This window comes from Falco rusticolus, chromosome 4, assembly GCF_015220075.1.
Source record: "Falco rusticolus isolate bFalRus1 chromosome 4, bFalRus1.pri, whole genome shotgun sequence".
NCBI classification, from domain to species: Eukaryota; Metazoa; Chordata; class Aves; order Falconiformes; family Falconidae; genus Falco; species Falco rusticolus.
Genome location: NC_051190.1, coordinates 2,938,932 through 2,958,468, shown reverse-complemented (window position 1 = coordinate 2,958,468; position 19,537 = coordinate 2,938,932). Strand labels below are relative to the sequence as shown.

General features: G+C 39.0%; 1 protein-coding gene across 6 annotated transcripts in view; it reads right to left on the bottom strand.

The window, feature by feature from the left end:
- ATG7 (autophagy related 7) overlaps positions 1 to 16,790 on the bottom strand; it is a 122,589-nt gene extending 105,799 nt beyond the window's left edge. For 5 of the 6 annotated variants that reach the window (XR_005103805.1, XR_005103806.1, XM_037384645.1 and 2 more), the window contains exons 1-11: positions 16,705 to 16,790; positions 12,433 to 12,643; positions 12,149 to 12,203; positions 10,295 to 10,412; positions 8,893 to 8,970; positions 8,220 to 8,336; positions 7,014 to 7,163; positions 4,712 to 4,800; positions 3,498 to 3,619; positions 2,337 to 2,427; positions 333 to 477 (exon numbers count right to left, since the gene is read on the bottom strand). Coding sequence is in view for 4 of the 6 variants with exons in the window: in XM_037384645.1 (XP_037240542.1) it covers positions 333 to 477; positions 2,337 to 2,427; positions 3,498 to 3,619; positions 4,712 to 4,800; positions 7,014 to 7,163; positions 8,220 to 8,336; positions 8,893 to 8,970; positions 10,295 to 10,412; positions 12,149 to 12,203; positions 12,433 to 12,610 (1,143 nt within the window). In the remaining 2 variants the exon portion in view is untranslated. Of the gene's footprint in view, positions 1 to 332; positions 478 to 2,336; positions 2,428 to 3,497; positions 3,620 to 4,711; positions 4,801 to 7,013; positions 7,164 to 8,219; positions 8,337 to 8,892; positions 8,971 to 10,294; positions 10,413 to 12,148; positions 12,204 to 12,432; positions 12,644 to 16,248; positions 16,459 to 16,704 lie in introns of those variants that run through there. The other variant, XM_037384644.1, reaches the window with a different exon arrangement.
- Positions 16,791 to 19,537: the final 2,747 nt, after the last annotated feature.

Below are 19,537 nucleotides of genomic sequence, written 5' to 3'. Positions count from 1 at the left end.
AGTGCTTCGCTGTGAATTTGATCTTTTTAGTTTGATAATTTGTTCCAGAATTTCTTGTTCACTCTTTTTAAGTAAATTCAGAATAAATTACTATTCTGTTTAGATTATCTTATATCTACTATTCTACCATTAGCAGAACTTCAAGTTATTTCCACTGGCTACAGATCTTACCTCTTTCCTGCAATTTATAATATCAACTAATATGTTTGATGTTTACTTTAATACAAAAGAATACAATTTTTTCCTTATGTGCCATGGCAGCGGCTCAAAAAAAAAATAAAATCAGAATTTACAAGAAACAGGATTATTTTTAAGATTAACTCAGGACTTACCATCAAGGTCCTTGCAACACTACAACCCAGTGTACCAGCTCCTAGAAGCAGACACTTGGCAGACACAATTTTTTCCAAATCAAGAGTAGGCACCAACCGCCAGCACATCAATTTCAAATTAAGATCCACTGATGACTCTGCTAACCTATGTACGAAATAAATAGCAACACGCTTCTGAATGTTGTTGTGTTTCTTCAACAAACCAATTACTTTTATTTCAACTGAAGAAGTTCAGTTTTGGTTTTTTTTTAAAGGAGAGAAAGAATTCAACAATGCAACATACAGGTAATATGAAAAACAAAGTCCCCCAAGCATACTTCCACCTAATGATACAGTGCATAGCAAGGAGTTCAGGAAAAACTTTTTTTTAGGTTGCTTGTTTGCTTGTGACACATACGGTATGCTCTTAAGGGTCCTAACCATAAAATTTTAAACAATCTGCCAATCAGACACACAGAAAAAACAGGCAAACAGCAGATGCCAAAAGTCATTCTATATAAATACACACACAGTTCCTGACACTCCTTGGAACCTCCTCTTATAACCAATGTGTTGGCTGAACACTGCTAATCAACATTCTTATAAAAGCCGACTGCACTGCTCAAAAACAAAAGAGCAATTCACTATTGAAACAAGAATAAAAAGAGAAGTTTGTAGACATTTGACAACATGGTTATTAACCATGAAATTCTGGCAGGAAAGTGTTCTCTTTCAAAAGCTAGGATATACAGAAAAGGTGTCAGTTAGCCACTCTGGACTTGGTATAAAATCTACTAAAGCCACTTATTTCCTTACGAATTGGAAAAAGTCTCTAAGGACTTCTGAAAAAGGTGACAATCCAAAATTAAAATTTTAGTAACAAAATGATGCAAGCATGAAAACAAAAACAGCATCTCAGCCAAGATGCTGAATGATAAGACAGAGACTATCTGTCCATAACCTTTTGTTCTTTTTTAAAATTAACTGGTTTCCTGTATTCAGTTACATCTGTCCTTAACATGAAATATTACACTTGCCCCCTAAAAAACATGGTTAGTTCTTTTTGAAAGTTTTAGAAAGAAAATGAGGTAGGAAATCCATGCTCAACCTAGTGTCAGATCTTTGTATTTGTCAGAACAGAGGGTGTTAAAACTCCCATCATGTCAGATCATCACAGTTCTCAGATTCCTGACAGTTTCATTCCCTTATACACCATAAACTTTTGCAGTATCCAGTAAATTTTTTGTTCAATGAGGATTTAAGATGGCAGTTGCCAAGGTTGGCATATTACCAACAGTCTCTGTGGGAATTAACAGAAGTGAGCATGCATACAAGTAAAGGTCAAGTTTACTTACAGCATTTGCTTAAAGAATTAAGAACTCTCAAATGAACCTTCTCTAATATCTTATGAACATACTGTGAATTGCCACAACTGCAAGATGAAAATGGCTTAGCTTGGTAAGTAAAATGTTAATCTAAATCATTAGATCAACACACTCCCACAGTGTTTCAAAGTCAAGAACACACATGTAGTCCGTGAAAGCAGATGAGCCAACAGGCTCTGCAATGAGGCTGTTTTCAATCCATTGCCCATACATGATGTACAGAATGATAAAAATCACTAAGGTGATGTTTCCTGAGCTCTTTCCTGTCACACTCGTAACAGTTCCAAAAGGCTGAACTTTCCTCCATGCTTATTTTCATTATTTAATAACCTGCAAGTTATAGAATTCTATGAAAACCACAGGCCTGTAACACTATGAGCTACATTCCACTCCTTTTTAAATATAATGCATTTGAAATTTTAAGCTAGAGTCAAAAACTGCAAACATTTCTGCTGCAGGCAGTGCGCTCACTCTATTAAAGACCTTACCTCCAATATGACAATCCAAACAATGCACAGTATATGTTACTGCATATTGTTACCTAACAGAGACAGATAGTCCTTGAACTTCACACTTCAACTTGTTACGCCTTAAGCCCAAGTAAAGAAAACCATAGAAACTGAAAAGATAATAAACAAACCTTTTTGGATCCATGCATTCACTGAGATTCACCATCCTTGGACCTATGGCTCCCTTTGGGTTTTTCTCCCATCCAACAGCTTTGGGACAACCTGTTTGACATGAAAAAAAAAACACAGGAAGGCAGAAAGAAAGAAAGAATGAAAGCCTTAATATCACAGGATAGAATAATGAAATTTTGTTGGATTTAACCTTCTTGGAAAAAAACAAACAAATTCAAAACCTATACTTAAATAATCTGCATCTTAACAACCTAGTGTAAGTTGCTATACAAATTTTGCTGGTTTACATCAACTGAAAGCACTGCTTCTTGGAGAAGTCCTTTACTCTCAGGTGTTTGATGTGTTGCTTTTGTCTGTTCAGCTTGCTTCAAATTTAGGACAGAGATGGCAAGCCTCATCAAGCCTCCAGATCTTTAATGTCAGACCGGTAGGTTCAGACTCAGTAAATCCGTAATTCAGAACTCAGTATATTTTGAAAGTTCAACCATCTTTTCACGTTCCCTAGACCCCATCTATAAATTCAGTAAAGAATTATATATCCTAATTATATAATAACTATATTTTTATATATATATGTGTATATATATATATATAAAATAACCAAAGTATTCAGAACTTCTTGGATGAAACAGAAATTTTGTGATACTGTCCTGTAGACAGAATTTAAGATTATGTTCTAATGTTACAAGTTTATTGCTTGGACATACATCTGCCTACCTCACTATGGGATTGAAGAAACAATTCCCACTCTGTAGCAGACTTCTATCATTTTAGAAATATACAGGGAAGTTTGCATCATATAAATTCACTATCATATGCATTTTTTCTAGCTGAGGGCCTGCATACAAATTTAACAAGAAAAAAAAAGAGGTTAATTGCCTGGCTTTTGTATTTTGTATGACACTAGGACTCTTCTTTTTTAAATCAGAAACAGAATATAAAGAGAAAAAAAATAAAATATGGTCTCTTTTTTCTTTTTTGAAGAAGGAACCATTTGCTTTATAGACATTTAACAGAAATTCAAACAATTTAAAATGCATTTGAGATAACTTAGCATAAGCAATGATTTAGTATTATTAATTTTTTTCCCATCTTCACACCGATTGAGGAGAGGGAAAAAAATGGGAAAGGATTTTTTTCGGTTTTTTAAAATGGATTACCTGGGCCAAGGGTTCTCTGTGGAAGTTTTATTTCAAAGATAATGCTGTGTGTTATGTCTCTCACCCCTTGCATGGTCCTATCTCTGAAGCAGAGCACTTCAACTGACTGGAGGATGCTGCCCCTGCCAATTAAAAAAAGATAAAGACAGGGACATGCAACTTCTTTAATAGGAAAGGGACTGCTTTTAAACACTGTTTCACACAGGTTTAGTCTCCGGCAGATTCTGAATAAGGCTTTTTCTATTAGTACTGGAACACTGTTGTTATAATCATGTATAAATAAAAACAATTGCTTAGTATGTGAATATGACTAGTTTGTTGTGAAACAATAAAGAAGTGACACTGTCAGCCTGTCTTCTCTCATTTACACAATGCTGCTGGACAAACTGTGTAACTGAGGAATAAAAAGCAGGAAAACACTAGAGCACACGTGCAGTGACATGATGTACTCTGCCACAGCAAAAGCAAGACCCTCCTAGTTCGCAATATAGTATCATTTTTCCTCCTTATGATTCAAATCTCCAAATCAAACAATTAGAACTTCAGTGCCTAAAAACCTCTGAATCCCAGAATGTGTAAAGCTCTCTGGGCACTTACACATCCTTCTATGCTACAGTTCAGCTAGCAGCCCAGAAAATGCCACATCTAACTGAGCATTTCTTCTCCCTGCTCTTTCCTTTGTAATAAAAATGTTAATGCCAAAACTATGAAAATGGAAATTAATTACAATTTTGTTACAGCAACTCAAATTTATTTGGTATTTTAATAGACACTTTTTTGCCAAATACTAAGTGTAAAACTATGTCCTGTCTTCCCAACTTCTACTCAACTAAAAATTCAAGGAGGTACACTACAAGAAAACCTAAGAGTATTTGGTTTTCAAAATTTCGGTCTACTATTACTTGGCACTATTACATAATATCATAGAATACTTTAAACAAGATCTGAAACAGCTAGAGGGTATTGGCAGGGTCTGAAGCATGTATTTCCAGGTACATGCCTTCATGTGGGGATCAGGAATAATAGGAACTTGTGACTGACATAAGTAAAAACCAAAATAATATACAAAATCAGAAACACTAAAAGTGAGTCATGTCAAAGTTAAAAGTTACATCTCAGGTGACTGATGGCAGAAAAGTGCCATGGGGGGAAAAAAATGCCTAATTTGATATCAACCAATACATAATCTTTGTGGGAAAGAATAAAATAGATACCATTTGTGGGCTGCCAGGATCAGGAAATTTCTCAGTGGCCATCCTGGATTGTGGGATAAATTACATGGATCATAAACTCCAACTGTCACCTGCAAATAAAATTGCTCTAAATAAGTCATCTATCCATACAGATATTCAGTTCACAGTAAAAGTTATCTGGCATTTTTAACTTGAAACTCCTGGACACAGAAGGCCTACTCACACATTTTACATATTTACAAATGTTTAACACATGGACACATGAGATTTCAGTCAAGCACCTGCCACAGCTGTGAGATTTGTTCAGTTTAGCTTCTTTATGGACATTTACTTTTCACTACAGTATGTGCACCTTCATTACCTTCCTTAAGCACACTATTATGGGAGAAGCCCAAAACCTGAAGGCTTGCTCTCAAAAAAAAATTCTGTATTGATTTTCGGGATGATCAAAAAGTGAAAGGGGACAGGCCAGCAAGATGTCAAGTCAAAGGAAAAAACAGCATAATCCCTTGTAAAGCCAACCTTTAAAATGGGACCTAAATAAAGGAACTGGACGTTCTGTCTCTTGTTCAACCAATGTAATACCATACTCATAATTGAGGCATCTAAACTAGGAGTTTACTTCACAATCAATGCAGAACCAAAACATCCAGATATTAGAAAGGTGCCACTGCCTGCCTTTAGATACGCTGAAAGTCTGAACTCAGCCATCACTAGCGATACCTGTATCTCTCACATCTACAGAGCTCTTCCCTCCTGCTTCTTTGCCTATAGATGGGCCTAGAGTGTCTGGTCACAACTCTGCCACATCTGTGAGGTGTCCCTAGAACAGTCTGAAATGCAAATGAGCCAATCTAATGGATGCAAATAGAAGAAACAGCGGCCCACTCCCCATCCCTCCTCCCAGGCATACACTGCTGCTGTTTTGCAACTGCTGACTCAAGCAGGCATAAGACCCCTCAGTAAGTTGATTCAGTTTCATAAACTAGCAGAAAATTCACTCAGCAACAGAAAAAACATATTTTACTTCCAGGGGAGCAATTTCAGCTGGCTTACTTAAATACAAACAAACTCTACAGGCAGTATTGATGCAATAAATCTTATCCGACAGATCTAAAATTGTAGTGTTTCCCTCCAAAGTGAATGTTAATGAAGAAATATATTCCAGATGATTGCAGATTTCTCTCATATTGACAACATCCCCATATAATTAAGTACAATCTTATCTGTGGCCCATTACTGTAGTTACACTACCATTTAAAATCTCAACCTTTACATTCTTGTTTTACTAAGAACTGTGGACCTAGGTCTTCATTTCAGAAAAACAGATTTGGAAAACCAAAAAAATAATTGAAGACTGAGTACTGTAAAAGAGAACTAAATTACTTTTATAAAGTGTTACAACGCCTCCTTAAAAAAAAACAAACATTTTTGCACTTACTAGCTCTTCACCATAACTCAGTTTTATTTTCTAACACTTCAATGACATGAAAGATTAAAAAGTTTGAAGTTCACCAAAAATAGACAGTAAAGCATTCAGAAAGGCCTAGCAAATGTCACCAGCTGAGCAACATGATCCTAAACAGAACTCAATGTACATAAACACAAGCCAACCAAGCCAGTCAACTCTTGCTGTGATGACATCTGCTTCATGTATCACTGTATTTCTTCCCTAACTGATAGCAATGGATAGTACTCACCTCACACTCAAAGGACATGCATGGTGTCTGCATTTAACAGAAGAAGTACCCCAGCCTCTTCTGGTGCACAATCCATCAATCTTCCAAATTACAAAGCACTACCTTGAACATTCATCATATACAGATTCCCAGCTATTTTTATCCAAAGCTCTCAAGTTTTAACATGTACGTGAGGTAAAACACACAATGAAAAGTTGAAAACTCACATACAGTGTTCCCTGATTATTGTTACCACAACCAACAAATACATAAAATACGAGTACCAGGTTTTAGTCCACAAACAATACATGTTTTGCATTATTGTATCACTGTAGGTAAAGTGGTTGGAAAACTTTAATCACTATGCAAACTCATAAACTTCTGCTCTTTCCGTTTTGATAATGAAGCAGACAAAGCACAAATAATTTTGTTTTCAATCTGACCATTAATCTGATGTAATTAGGCTTTTATGTAATAACTAAAGACACTTAACACAAAAGTCGATCCAAGCTGCTGGTCTTCAGCTACTCACCTAGTCTATTCATCAGCCAACCTTTGTGCCCAGCTCAGTATTACAGGCATTTTTCAAACCATTTGTAAATTAAACATTTGTAGGCTATAAAAAGACATAAAATTCTCATTACCTTTCCCTCTTGGTCTTGGAAGAAATCATCCCACTTTTTCAGTAGAGATATCACAACAGAATTGTCATGATACTTGATTAAAAAATAAGGCAAGGCTGTAACCCCCTCTTTCTGGCAAAGTTCATCATATGCTTTCTGAAGCGCCTGAATCTAAAAGCAAGAAGATAACTGTAACCAACAGTTTTAACAATCTTATACAGAACCACAGAAAGTGTTTTTAGCATCTGGGAAGGCTAGCCCATCCAGTCTTGGAATACAGCACATTCAGAAGATTTAAAGACCACAATGACCACAGTAACTGAACCCAAAAATTAAGTTGCTAAACCACCATTTGTCAATGCAAACTTAAACAGAAGCATCATTATCATTGCCGCAAACTGATCTACCCGTAAAAATTAAAACCAGATAAAAATCTCATTTGATAGTCACAGTAGCTTTATAAGAAAGTAAATCTGTCCCTCTTTTATTAGAGAAAGTGTCAACAGAGTCCCATTCAATTTATTCCATTACATGGATTTTCAGTGTTCAGTTAAACACTGTCTTTAGATCATGACAGGTATTTTTACACTATTTATTACCACAGAACTAACGAGGGTCTTCTGAGAAGAAGGAAACTAAGCATTTCTCCCTGATTATTATGCCATTAAGAAGCCATTCAAAGTTTTGCATTAACTTTTGTCAAAGCAAGAAGGCACACGAGGGCAAATAAGTTCTTTTCATCCTTTTGCATTGTAATATGAAATAAATTACAAAAAAAGTGTTAACTTTTCTCCTAAAAACACACCCTTCCTCATCCACTTATTTTTATTGTCCAATCATGCATTTTTATTAACAACTTTGTAATTACTAATGACTTAGCTCTCCCAGAGGGTAGCCCTTTAAAAAAGTTTCTTAAAAATATAATGCGTTTCAAAAATGTAGCTATATATTCAACAAGCTGTATATAAAAATTAAAATGAACATAACTCCCTGTTCAACAACCGTTTGCCCATCTGCATCTAAATGAATAAAGCTGTACTAATGTTAAGCTGAGAGATTTTATATAATAATAAAAAAAGGTATACAAAAAATCCACATGGAAGTAAGAAAAGTGAAGATTTTAAAAGAAGTCAGATTCACAAATGAATTCAGTACATGCGAAATTGTTTTACAGTCCACAAAACTGCTTAGTGTTACAGATTTCATAACATTTAGTATTTTGAATACCTGATGTGATGGGAATCTGTCACCAAGACACACTGGTTTCTGAATTATATGTATTCCATCAGGGAAACAGAGAGCAGGGTAGCAAAACCAGTAATAGAAATGGTATTTTTTTAAATCCTATAAAAAAAAATATTTGTAAAATTAGATAATAAAGATACAAATCAAAGTAAATTGTGGTTTGGAATACTATTCAAAATTAATGGTTGATGATGCTAACCATAGTTCTCTTCACAAGGCACTGTGTCATGATTTAAGAAACTCTAAGACTTCCCTTTGTATATGTTTTCATTTAAGATTTAAACAGATAATGTATGTACAATACTTCAGGTTTTGTTAGTTGGAGCATTATTTATTAAAACTTCCAATTTGTTAAACGTGAAACAATTGCTCCACTTTTAACTAATATCTACAAGGCTGTCAGATAATCTTACACGTTTCTAGAAAAGACTACATGATGGCACCAGCATTTTTTAACGAATACATCCTAAAATATTTGATATCTGTACAGAATGTCTTATTAGGTTTTTTAAAATGTTTTCAAATTTTTAAAGTCATTCGAGAACAATCCTGGTAATAGTAATATGCTAATACTAATACAACATTTCTCCTAAAAAAGAAACTTTACCATTTCAATTTCAATGCTCTAAGTATGAGACATATTATCATTACTCACTGCGAATGTCAGCAGCAGAAACCTGTTCAAGAGCATAGGGTTTTCAAGAGCAGCTCCAGATTTTATTGATTCCCATATCTGTCATTGATCACGGGGACAAGAAGCAAGAGAAAAGACAGAGAAATAAAACACTAAAGTAGCATGAGAACAGCTACAGAAATCTTTAATTCTTCCAGCTCCACTTAAAATACTGAAATTAACGCTCTCAGTAATACACTGTGATCTTTTCCTAACTGATCTCATCTATGCTATTTATCTATACTGAAAGGATTCTAAAGGTAATACTCAGGCATGCACTCTTAACAAAAATTATGGAACAAGAGGAGCATTAATCCATGGATCAAGCACAGAGTATCAAATGGAACAAAACAAACCTTATCAGGACCAGTCCTTCATGTATACGAACCATTAACACTAGCGCAATATAGAACATACTGTGATATTAATATAGCCCTTTACCATATTCTTATCTTTCCAATTCATGGGGCTCTATAGATACTAGGTATGCGAATAAGCTACTGGGAAATCTGACCAAAAAAAATGGAGACTTGAAAGAAGGCAGTACACTGCAAGTCAGTGAGACAAGAAGCTGTAATACTTGTACAAGGCAGACCCATTCCATCTTTGTCTTAAAACAAACAAACAAACAAACAAACACACACACACACTAGCAAATAAAGCATTCTGATCTTCCCTAAAGATAGACACTGCATTGTACCTACCACTGGCAGGGAATTACTAGGCCACAGGAACAGAAAAAATTCATAGCCTTGAGTGAAGCTATGCATGAAAACTTTGCTACTCAAGGCCAGCAGACAGACAATCAATCTAATCAAAGGAATCAAGGACTGGTCAAAGTGAAGTGTCTCAGAAAGTAAAAGGTTGCCTTAGTTTGACTTTTACTTCTCATCAAGCCATGACATTTAATTTAGTTAATTACAGTGCAAGCAGACTAGCCCCTTCCTTTTACAGCCACCTTTTTCTTGCTTTATGTCTTCTTGCTGTTCTGGAGCTTCCCCATCACTTTGTCACACAGATGTATCACAGCGATCTTTAGATTTTAAACCACGTACTTGCTGGTTTCTGGATGTCAAGACAAATTTTAAAAATGTGCTCTACAGAATTCAAGTCTCTGGTAGTTCCATTAGTACTGTTAAGCTTAAAATGCAGCCTAGTAGAACACTGAATTAAGTCCTCCAAGTACAATTAGCTACTGCCTAATTTCTCGTAAAGAACAGTAAAAAGCAAATGTCAAACTATTTCTTCCAGAATAAGTTAAATCCTGAGGCTACTATATGGGAAAGTATGGACAGTATCTCCCATATTTGGGGCAGAAACTGTAAAGCACTTCACTGGTTATTTCCAAATCCTTTCTACCAGTTGAATTGATTTTTAAGGTTACCTCATTTGCTTCTTTTTCCAGAAGTGACCTCTTATCACAAGATCTGAAAGTCTCTAAAGTGTTGGTATTATACAATGTTCCAAAAACAGGACAGCATCGCGCTGGTACTGAAGCATTCCTGAATAAAAGAAAGAAACCTCTGGGAACTGGATACTAATGCCTTTAACATGATCAGCAGTAGTAGCAGTAGCAGCAGTAGCTATCCTCTGGTGTAAGGCTGCCCTGCAACCGTCAAATGATGAGGCACAGTAACAAAAGTTAACTACAGTTCTAATAAAAACATTTTTATGATCATAGTGCTTTATTGAATATGGATTGGTATAATAACTCAAGCAAATACATATCTACATTATGACTTCAAAAATATATCAAGCATCCGTATTATCTCTAAGCAAGACAGCATTAAATCACAGATCAAAGACTTAAAATTCTGTTCAAATATATATTATCCATGACAAATGTGATTTTCACTAAGAAAAAATTATTAAGACTTAATTTTAGATGTCAGTATTTTATTCACATAAAGAGTTATTCAGTTAAAATTTTATGTTTAAAAAAATCCCAAAGGAAGTCTAAACCAGACAAAAGATTGAGTAGCTTTTCTAGTTTGTAACATCACCAGCTGGAGAAGCTGCTGTTTGCAAACACAGTATGTATTTTTCCTCCTTCTGAATGTAAATTAAGTTAAAAAAATAGAATATTCCCTTAATTTATAGACCAGACTGATTTCACTGACTCCTTTAACATCATTCTCCCAAACTGGTATGTTTTTGACCACTACTAAAACTGAGATGCAGAAAATGTTTGTTACATAATAAATACATATGATGTAGTTTCCAAAAATTTTTAGGCAAAAGGGAACTCCTCATGATCATCCAAACTGACTACCTAAAGTACAGAAAATTACTACCGTAGAAGGAATAACTAAACACTACATAAATGGACCTTTCATAATTTTATTTTTGTCACAAAATTTGAGAGCTAAATACCATGGTACCATCCATTTCTCCCTAATCTGAAATTCTTGTTCCCAAAGTCACAGCTTTCTTCCAATTACACTTTGCTGAATATGTTTTCAGTATTGTACCTAAAAGTTCTTCCATAATAATCAATGGAATAGTACCTCCTAAGAAATTATCTCAAAATGCACAAAGCCTCACTAGGTTCCTAACATCCTCACCCTGCAAAGCAGAGAAAGTCACTTATGTGATCTACAACTTCATAATCCACCAATTTAAAACAAACAAGACACTAACTACAAAGACATCTGTTCCTGACTTCGACATTTGCTGTAAATTAAAACCATGTTGAAAATGAAAGCTCATTTATGCTGTGCACACTGAGCAGCTTTAGTTTACCTTTCACTTTGGGGCTAAAAGCAAAATCAAAAAAATCCAGTCATAAAGTTAAATACTTTAGAAGACATTACAATTTAACAACTAAGGATTGTAAAAGCTATTCTAAAATCCTAATTGTAATGACAAATTCTCAGTAAATAAAGATCTAAGGAAAAAAATGAAGTTAGATGACTGAAATATCCTCTCTTATGCAGAAGAGCTGAAAAAAATGGGGGAAAAAAGTGGTATTTTATATAAATTTTTATTCATACAGTGAGTGAATTTAAGACTTATCAGCATATTTTAAACTTGGCCCTTTAGGAGAATACACAACTTCAGACACAGGAAGTTTATATTTGCAACTCAAAGCAGTCTCGCCACTGTTTTAAAGTTCATGAAAGCATGTATTTATTTTCACGTAGAATTTCTCCAAGTAATATTATATAGCAAACCATTACTGTTATGCAAAGAAAGCATCTTCACATACAATCTGAGGTAAACCATGGTATGTACTTACATATCAAAGGCACTAAACTCCAATGTCAAGCGAGCTGGCAAACCCAAAGGATCACCTGGACAAAAAGCAGCAACATGCTTCTTTTAAATGGAAATATGTTAACAAAAAGAGGGAACTTAATCTATATAAATCATAAATTACCCACAGGCACACCAGAATCCACAACTCACCCGCCCGTGTTTTCTAATGTTTCAGCAAAACACCTAAAATATGTTACACAAATACTTCGAGGCATTGACAGGAGAAACCCAAATTACTAAGCAAGATGTTCAGTTTCTACCTACCATTGTAGTAGTATCCTTTGATAACTTTTGGGGTCTCATCCAACTGGTACTCATTGAGTTTCTTCTGGGTTAGTTCGTGCCAGAATCCTGCATCCAAGGCACTACTGAAGGGAACAAACTGCAGCTTTGAAATTCCAGGATCTACAGGATGCTGCACCTCACTACTAGCAGTTGCCATGATTTCAGTTAATGATTGCTGTTAAACAGAATTCTGTAAAAGCAGATACACCTGATAAGTATATACTCAATTGACCGTATTGCTCATGACTACTCAAAGCTTGGGTTTAATACATTTTGTTGGGTTGAAGTGCAGAAAGCCTTAATCCTCTGAATGTCTAAGCAACTCCAATTTTTAAAATCAGAAGTCCTTTTAGTCTAAGCAATATCCTTCCAATTTCTTGTATGTGAAATTATGAAAGGCAAGTATACGTTCTGTTTGGCCAAGCTGCCTAGAAGGATTTGATTTCCTGACAGCCATTCCACAATTTCTCCTGTTACTTAGGATACTACATCTGAACCATGTACTTCTGAGTTGTATCTTGTATTGCACTGCCACAGATAAACGTAACAAAATGATAACACACTGTATCTGCATTCCTTCTGCTATCTCTATCTATCCATCTACAAACCTATTAGTACTATTTAAGTTCTGATAGCATTTAAAATCCAAGCTAACATTTCATTTAGCCAGGTCTTTACTGTCAGCCTGCGGTGAGAGCTGAACACTTATTTAGTTGAACACATTTACAAATTAACAAGTAAAGATAGCAAAAGTAAACTAAAGCCAAGAAAAGTCTTGCAGACAGTAAAGGGCCAAGCTGGAAACAAAACCCAGAACTTCCTTAAAAGTTGCACTAGCCACGAGGAAGCCAATGTGATGTACAAGCCACATTTCCTTACAGCTCTTCCCTCCTAAAGGTCGTTGCATATGGGGAGCATATATTTATTTTTTTACATAACCCAAATCACTAGTTCACATTTGCTGAATGGTATTCCTGTAAGCACACAGTCTTCTATTCACAACATTTACAAATTTCAGAATTTTAGATGCTACCCCAGAATGAGGAGTGAAACATCTGAACCGCGCTATTGTAAGCCTTTGCTTCAACTAGATGTAACAGTCCCTTTGCTCATGTTAGCAGGAGCATTCACTGTCAGGCGATTCAGCTCAGTCTGCCTATTTCCTTGAAAACTCATCAAATAAAAATCTTGCCCTCGGAACCTCCTTTATTTACTTTTAGTAATTGTCTCCATGTCTATACCTATACATATGAAGATGCAAGTTTCAGAGACACAGTCCATGACAGAGTATTCAAATATACATGTGGGGCAGGAAGGTCCTTCTGTCACTGACTATCTAGCTAAGATAAACATAGATGTTGCAAACAAGTTTTTCTTATATATTTAAATATAAATTTTAAAATATTAGTTTTAAAACTACTCACAAAGATATGAACATATGCTCCTATCTATTTACCACAACACATCCATCTACCAAGCTAGCACCTGCTGTTTTCTGAGTCCAGAAGGAAGATCAACAGCTATAAATTTAGGTTTTGTTCACAACACTTATCAGATCAACCATATCAACTCAAACGATCTACAGATGATTCCTTCAACTAATTTTTAAAGACTAAATTTTTTTAGTTTGCACAGCATCATCCCAGGTGATTGCCTTTTGCTGCTGATCCTTCACAAAGCCCCGTCACCTTTACACATGGATCAATAGTAGGATTTTACATATAGGAAAGTCAAAATGAGGTTCCCATCATAGCTGTATTATCGGACACCAATATAAATAGATGCACTACAGTTCTGCTGTACTGTAGCTCGGATCAAATTGAACAGTTCCAAGTATATTGTCCTGTGAAGTCACTTGTGCAACAGAAACCGAGCTTACATCCTTTTCTTTCATGCTTTTTAGAACAGGGGGAAGGGAATGAGAGGTGGCTTTGATTTCTTAATAACTGCCAAAGAGTCTTCTCTGAAAGACACAGTTATGCTCTTCTTTACATGATACTTCCTTAAACAAAGTCTTCAGTGTAATCTAGCTATGTCTTCAACATTCAGTTTTTAGAGCTTACCTCCTTCTACTGTAAATGCTTTCCTTACTTGCTGGTAAGCCGTGGAATGTGGTTTTTGGGGTATAGGTTTGAGGTTTTCCACATTTTTCATGGTGAAAGCTAAATGCTTCAGTTCTGTCATGATATCTTGCTCTAACTGGCATATTGCAAATACGCCATTTTGTTATCTCCTCCTCCCCTCTTTTTTTTTTTTTTTAATTTTTCTTAAAAAAATTAACAGCAGCTTGAATGTGTGGCAGTGAACTTTGATAGCTTACTTGAACAACCTCTCAAATCTCTTTTTATTGACATGAAAAAAAAGATCAGTTAGATTCTGGAAACTTTGCAAGTACTAGAACTATAAACAGCAGAATTAACTGCATGGAATTTTCTGACCATTTTTATAAAGCTCTTTTTCTGCTTGTAACATGTAGAAGTAGTAACATATATCAGTGAACATTTCAATTTTACTACTACATAGGCCTTAAATCTTTTTATATATATATTTAAATTTTTTGCCACTAAATGTCACAGAAAGCTTATCACAAAACAGGCAAACAATTGTCTGCCATATAGATGTTAGAATCAAGTCAGACTACATGGTACTTGATGCCAAAGCTTCCGTAATAAAACTTTTATTCAAAGGTTCAGTAGCTGCCTAGTCAATACTAAACCACTAAATCCCCATCTCCTTTTTTTCAGAAGCTTGGAAAGTATTATTTAACATTTTTTAAAAAATAATAAGAATAATCAACATAAAGGTTTTACTTTTTTACTTTCCTTTCCAGACAAGTACTACCATGAATAAAAGTTTACTCTTTTCCAATTTTCTTCAAGTCTTCTTTCAACTTTTCAAACAGGCAAGGTCTTTCATTGGGCCTTCCCCCCACACCTCAAAAAGCTGATAATATACTCAACAGTAAAGTGTACTGTCAAACATTTTACACGACCAAGAAGCCAAATGACAGTACCCAGCAGTACTTGAGGAAGATCCACTGAAAATACCAGCCTAAAAGCATCCACCAGGAACGAATTTTAACACCCTACTTAATTTCATTATTGCTGCACCTAAGAGTTACTGTAAAACGGAAGGAGTAAGAACAGTGAGCCTCACTATGCTATGCCCAGCAAACAGAGAAACACATACAACCTCTGATGTACTGACGCTTCTGGAAATGTCACTTAGGTGCCTTCTTACAGCAAGATCAGTAAGCCAAGGTAAATTCACACAGCAAATTTTAGAATACTGAACTAAAAGATCAAACGTATGTATTTTGCAGAACTTGCATACAGGAATTCACCTACAGTTCTAATAGTAGTAGCAGTCACTAGAAGAACACAATAAATAAAGAGGAAAAAAGCAGGATAAACTCCCAAGTTTAAAAGGGCTCATAACCATGTGCTTCAGGTGAAAAAGATTTGCCAGCGTGCTTTAGCCTCTCCTAAGTTCTGTGATGGTACAAAGTTTAACTGGTATAATCAGCACAGATCATCCAATGTATAGATGCGTTATCACTACTGTAGGTTCCAACATTTGTTATTCAATACAAAGAGACTTCAAACTGATCTAATGGAGGAACGTTTTAAGTGTAAAACATACCAGGGCTTTTAATATTTGTCTTCCCCTTGACCAACTCAATCTGTATGATTAAAACTACCACGAAGTTACAGCTTTTAAACCAAAATCATAAAATGCCCTAAGATCTCCAGCTTTCAGACAAGGCTTTTTATTCCCTGTTCCCAAGCTGAGTACCTGGGAGGCCTCTAGATGCAGGTGGCAAAGGAAACCGCTCCCTGCCGCTGCCTTTGCGGAAAAGCTGCTACTTGGCTGCGCCCGCTTTTAAGCCCTTTTTAGGGGCACAGAGCGCCTGCCCCGTTCCCGGTAGCACTGATGGCCCGGAGAGGCCGCTCTCAGCACCGGGACACGACGGGCCCCGCAAGCTCCCGGCCGGGGGCCCGGAGCCGCCCACCCCACGGGGCGACCCCCGCCCGCCCAGGCACGGCTGCAATCCCCGCTCCCGGCCGCCCCCAGGCTCTCCCAGCCGGGAGCCCCACGGGCAGCCGACCCCAGCGCCCCGAGGCCCCAGGACGCACCGGCCTCCGGCGGGGGCTGGAAGAGCGGGGGGGTGGGGGGTGGGGGGTGGGGGTGCGGGCCGCCCTCAGAGCCGCCTCCGCCTGAGCGCCACCGGCACGCGCACGGACCGCTCACCGGCTCCGCCGCCCTTTACTTCAGGCAAGGCCTGCTGGCACGGAGCAGTGACGTCACCCCGCCTCGGCCACGTGACCGGAGGCGGGGAGGCGGGGTCACGCACGCGCCGTAGGTCACCGGCTGCGCCTGAGGCGGGGCTGGCCCGGCCCTCAGCCCGCCCCGCTGCCGGGCACACCGGCCCTCAGCCCGGCCCCGCGCGGAGCCCGGCCCTCAGCCCGCCCCGCTGCCGGGCACACCGGCCCTCAGCCCGCCCCGCTGCCGGGCACACCGGCCCTCAGCCCGGCCCCGCGCGGAGCCCGGCCCTCAGCCCGCCCCGCTGCCGGGCACACCGGCCCTCAGCCCGGCCCCGCGCGGAGCCCGGCCCTCAGCCCGCCCCGCTGCCGGGCACACCGGCCCTCAGCCCGCCCCGCTGCCGGGCACACCGGCCCTCAGCCCGGCCCTCAGCCCGCCCCGCTGCCGGGCACACCGGCCCTCAGCCCGGCCCCGCGCGGAGCCCGGCCCTCAGCCCGCCTCGCTGCCTGGCGGCCCGGCCCCGCACGGAGCCCGGCTGGGGCGGGAGCCGCCGGCGCCCTTCAGCGGGGAGTGCCGCACGGCGCCGGGGCGAGACCGGGGTGCGCCCCCTCAGTGCCCCGCCGCTCGCCCCTGCGGGGCCGTGCCCGCCCCCCCGGCGGCCGCCCGGTGTAACAGGGGTGCGAACGGACGGGCGAGGATGAGGTACGCTTATGTCGCCGCAAACGGCGGTGCTGACAAATGAGGAGGACGGGACTAAACCCTGCCTTTTCCTCCACCGTGGTGATGGCCGCTGCACGGGGGTGCTCCGGTTCCGATGGGGTGTTGATGTCGTAGTAAAAAAGCGCCGTAGTGAGTGCGCAGCGCATCCCGGCGGCGGTGGGGAGCAGCCCTGCCGGAGCTGAGCGTGGAAGCGCAGCCCGCGGGCCGGTTGGGGCTGCCTCCCGCAGCGGCCCTGGTGCCCCCGCCGGCCTGCCCTGCCCAGCGGGAGAGGGGCCGGGCTGAGGGGAGCCCCGGGGGCTTGCTGGGGTGAGCTGGGCGCTGGAGCGCATGGCGTGAAGGTGGAGAGCTGGGTTTCCTTCATCTGCAGAGAGCCCAGCTAAAGGGGATTTAAGGGAAGCCTTACATAACCTGAAGCAGAGAGGATGGAGGCAGATTCTTCTCAGAGGTGCACAGCAAAAAGCGTGAAGGAAAAGCGCACATGTCAAAACAAGGAAAATTCCAAATGCATATATTGAGAAAAAATTGCCTAATGTGGCTCATTAAGCACCATAATAGGTTCCCAAAGACACTTTGTGTAATCTCCATCCTTCAGGACTTGACTGCACAAGCCTCTGAGCAACATGATCTAACTTTGATGTTAGCTCTGCTTTGAGCCAAAGGTTGGACTAGATGGCGTCTAGATGTCCCTTCCAAGCCAGAGGTTGGACTAGATGGTGTCTAGAAGTCCCTTCCAAGTCAGAGGTTGAACTAGGTGGCATCTAGAAGTCCTTTCCAGCCTAAAGTTTTTAATGACTCTATATTGATTTTTGCAGATCTAGAATACAAAACAAAGTATGTTTTCTACAAAACAAGCATTACCTCTTTAGATGCTTCATGTCATTTACCTACCAGGGAAAACAAATTTGCCAGAGCTGCCTTCTATTTTGGGTCAGACGATACTGCAGAAACGGCCAGGAAAATTGGGAGGAAGCTTCAGAGTAAAAGCCACCAGTCAGATAGGTGTGGGTAAGGTCACATAAAGACAATTGTTCAGGCAGCATTAGGGGAAAATTTTGAGCTGCTACTTATGCAAATTTAGAGCTGATGTTTGGATAAAGGACCTTGCTGGGGAGCGTGGGCCAAATTCCAGGAATTTCACAAATAAAACAAATTGGAATAAACTTGGGAAGTTTGCTATAGATTCTATACCTTGAATCTGGCTGCATTACACCAGTCAAGTTCTGTAATTCCTCATTCTGCATGCTGCTCACTTATTAATATTGGTAATACTTGTACTCTGTCAAACACTTCATTACTCAGTTCTGCAGTTTATTTCCCCAAGGCTAGAAAAAAACTGATTTTACCACTTTTTGGGTCTTTTAATTCTCTTTTTACATGAAATATAAAGGGAGCATTGATGACATCCCGTCAAAATAGCTAGAGTGTTGTTACTGAGTCTCCATACAACTGTAACCTAGCTTAGATTTGCAGTCTTAGAACAATTTCAGTTTCATAACGGGGTTTATGAAACAGCTGTCAGCACATAACATTGGCCATGAGAAATAATACCAATACAGGGTGGAGGGACTCTTCTATAAGCCCACATCCTCATATTATCTCAAGTAGACATGTCATATCTGAAGAGAAATTAGACCCTGGGAGTTAGATTTCTGCACAACGGTTTTAGCTTCAGGGAAATGGGAGTTTCATCTGGTAGGCTTACAGTCTTGGAGTATCATTTTTTATACAGACTAACTGAGCTGGGAAATAAACTTGAGATGTACACATGAAACTGCTGGTGTAAACATATGAGCACACTGCAGCGAAGTCTTACAATATAAGAGGGAGAGGCAGCTTCAGTCAAAGATATCTCTGTGCCCAGGATCTTAAGGAAAGCGGCTATAACCAAGTTAATCTGAGATTTGTGCTGAAGTCAATTGCTTGTTGCAGGTATGACTTGCCTTTTGAGATCTTCCTATGAGCAAATAGAAGTCTCTGTGATACACATGAGAATAGTAATCACTTATGAAACAGACTCTTTAAAAACAAGGAACAAATTTCCTGGGTGTTTTTGGCACATATTTCTGTAGGTAGGACTTTGAATTTCCCCAAGCAAAATCTT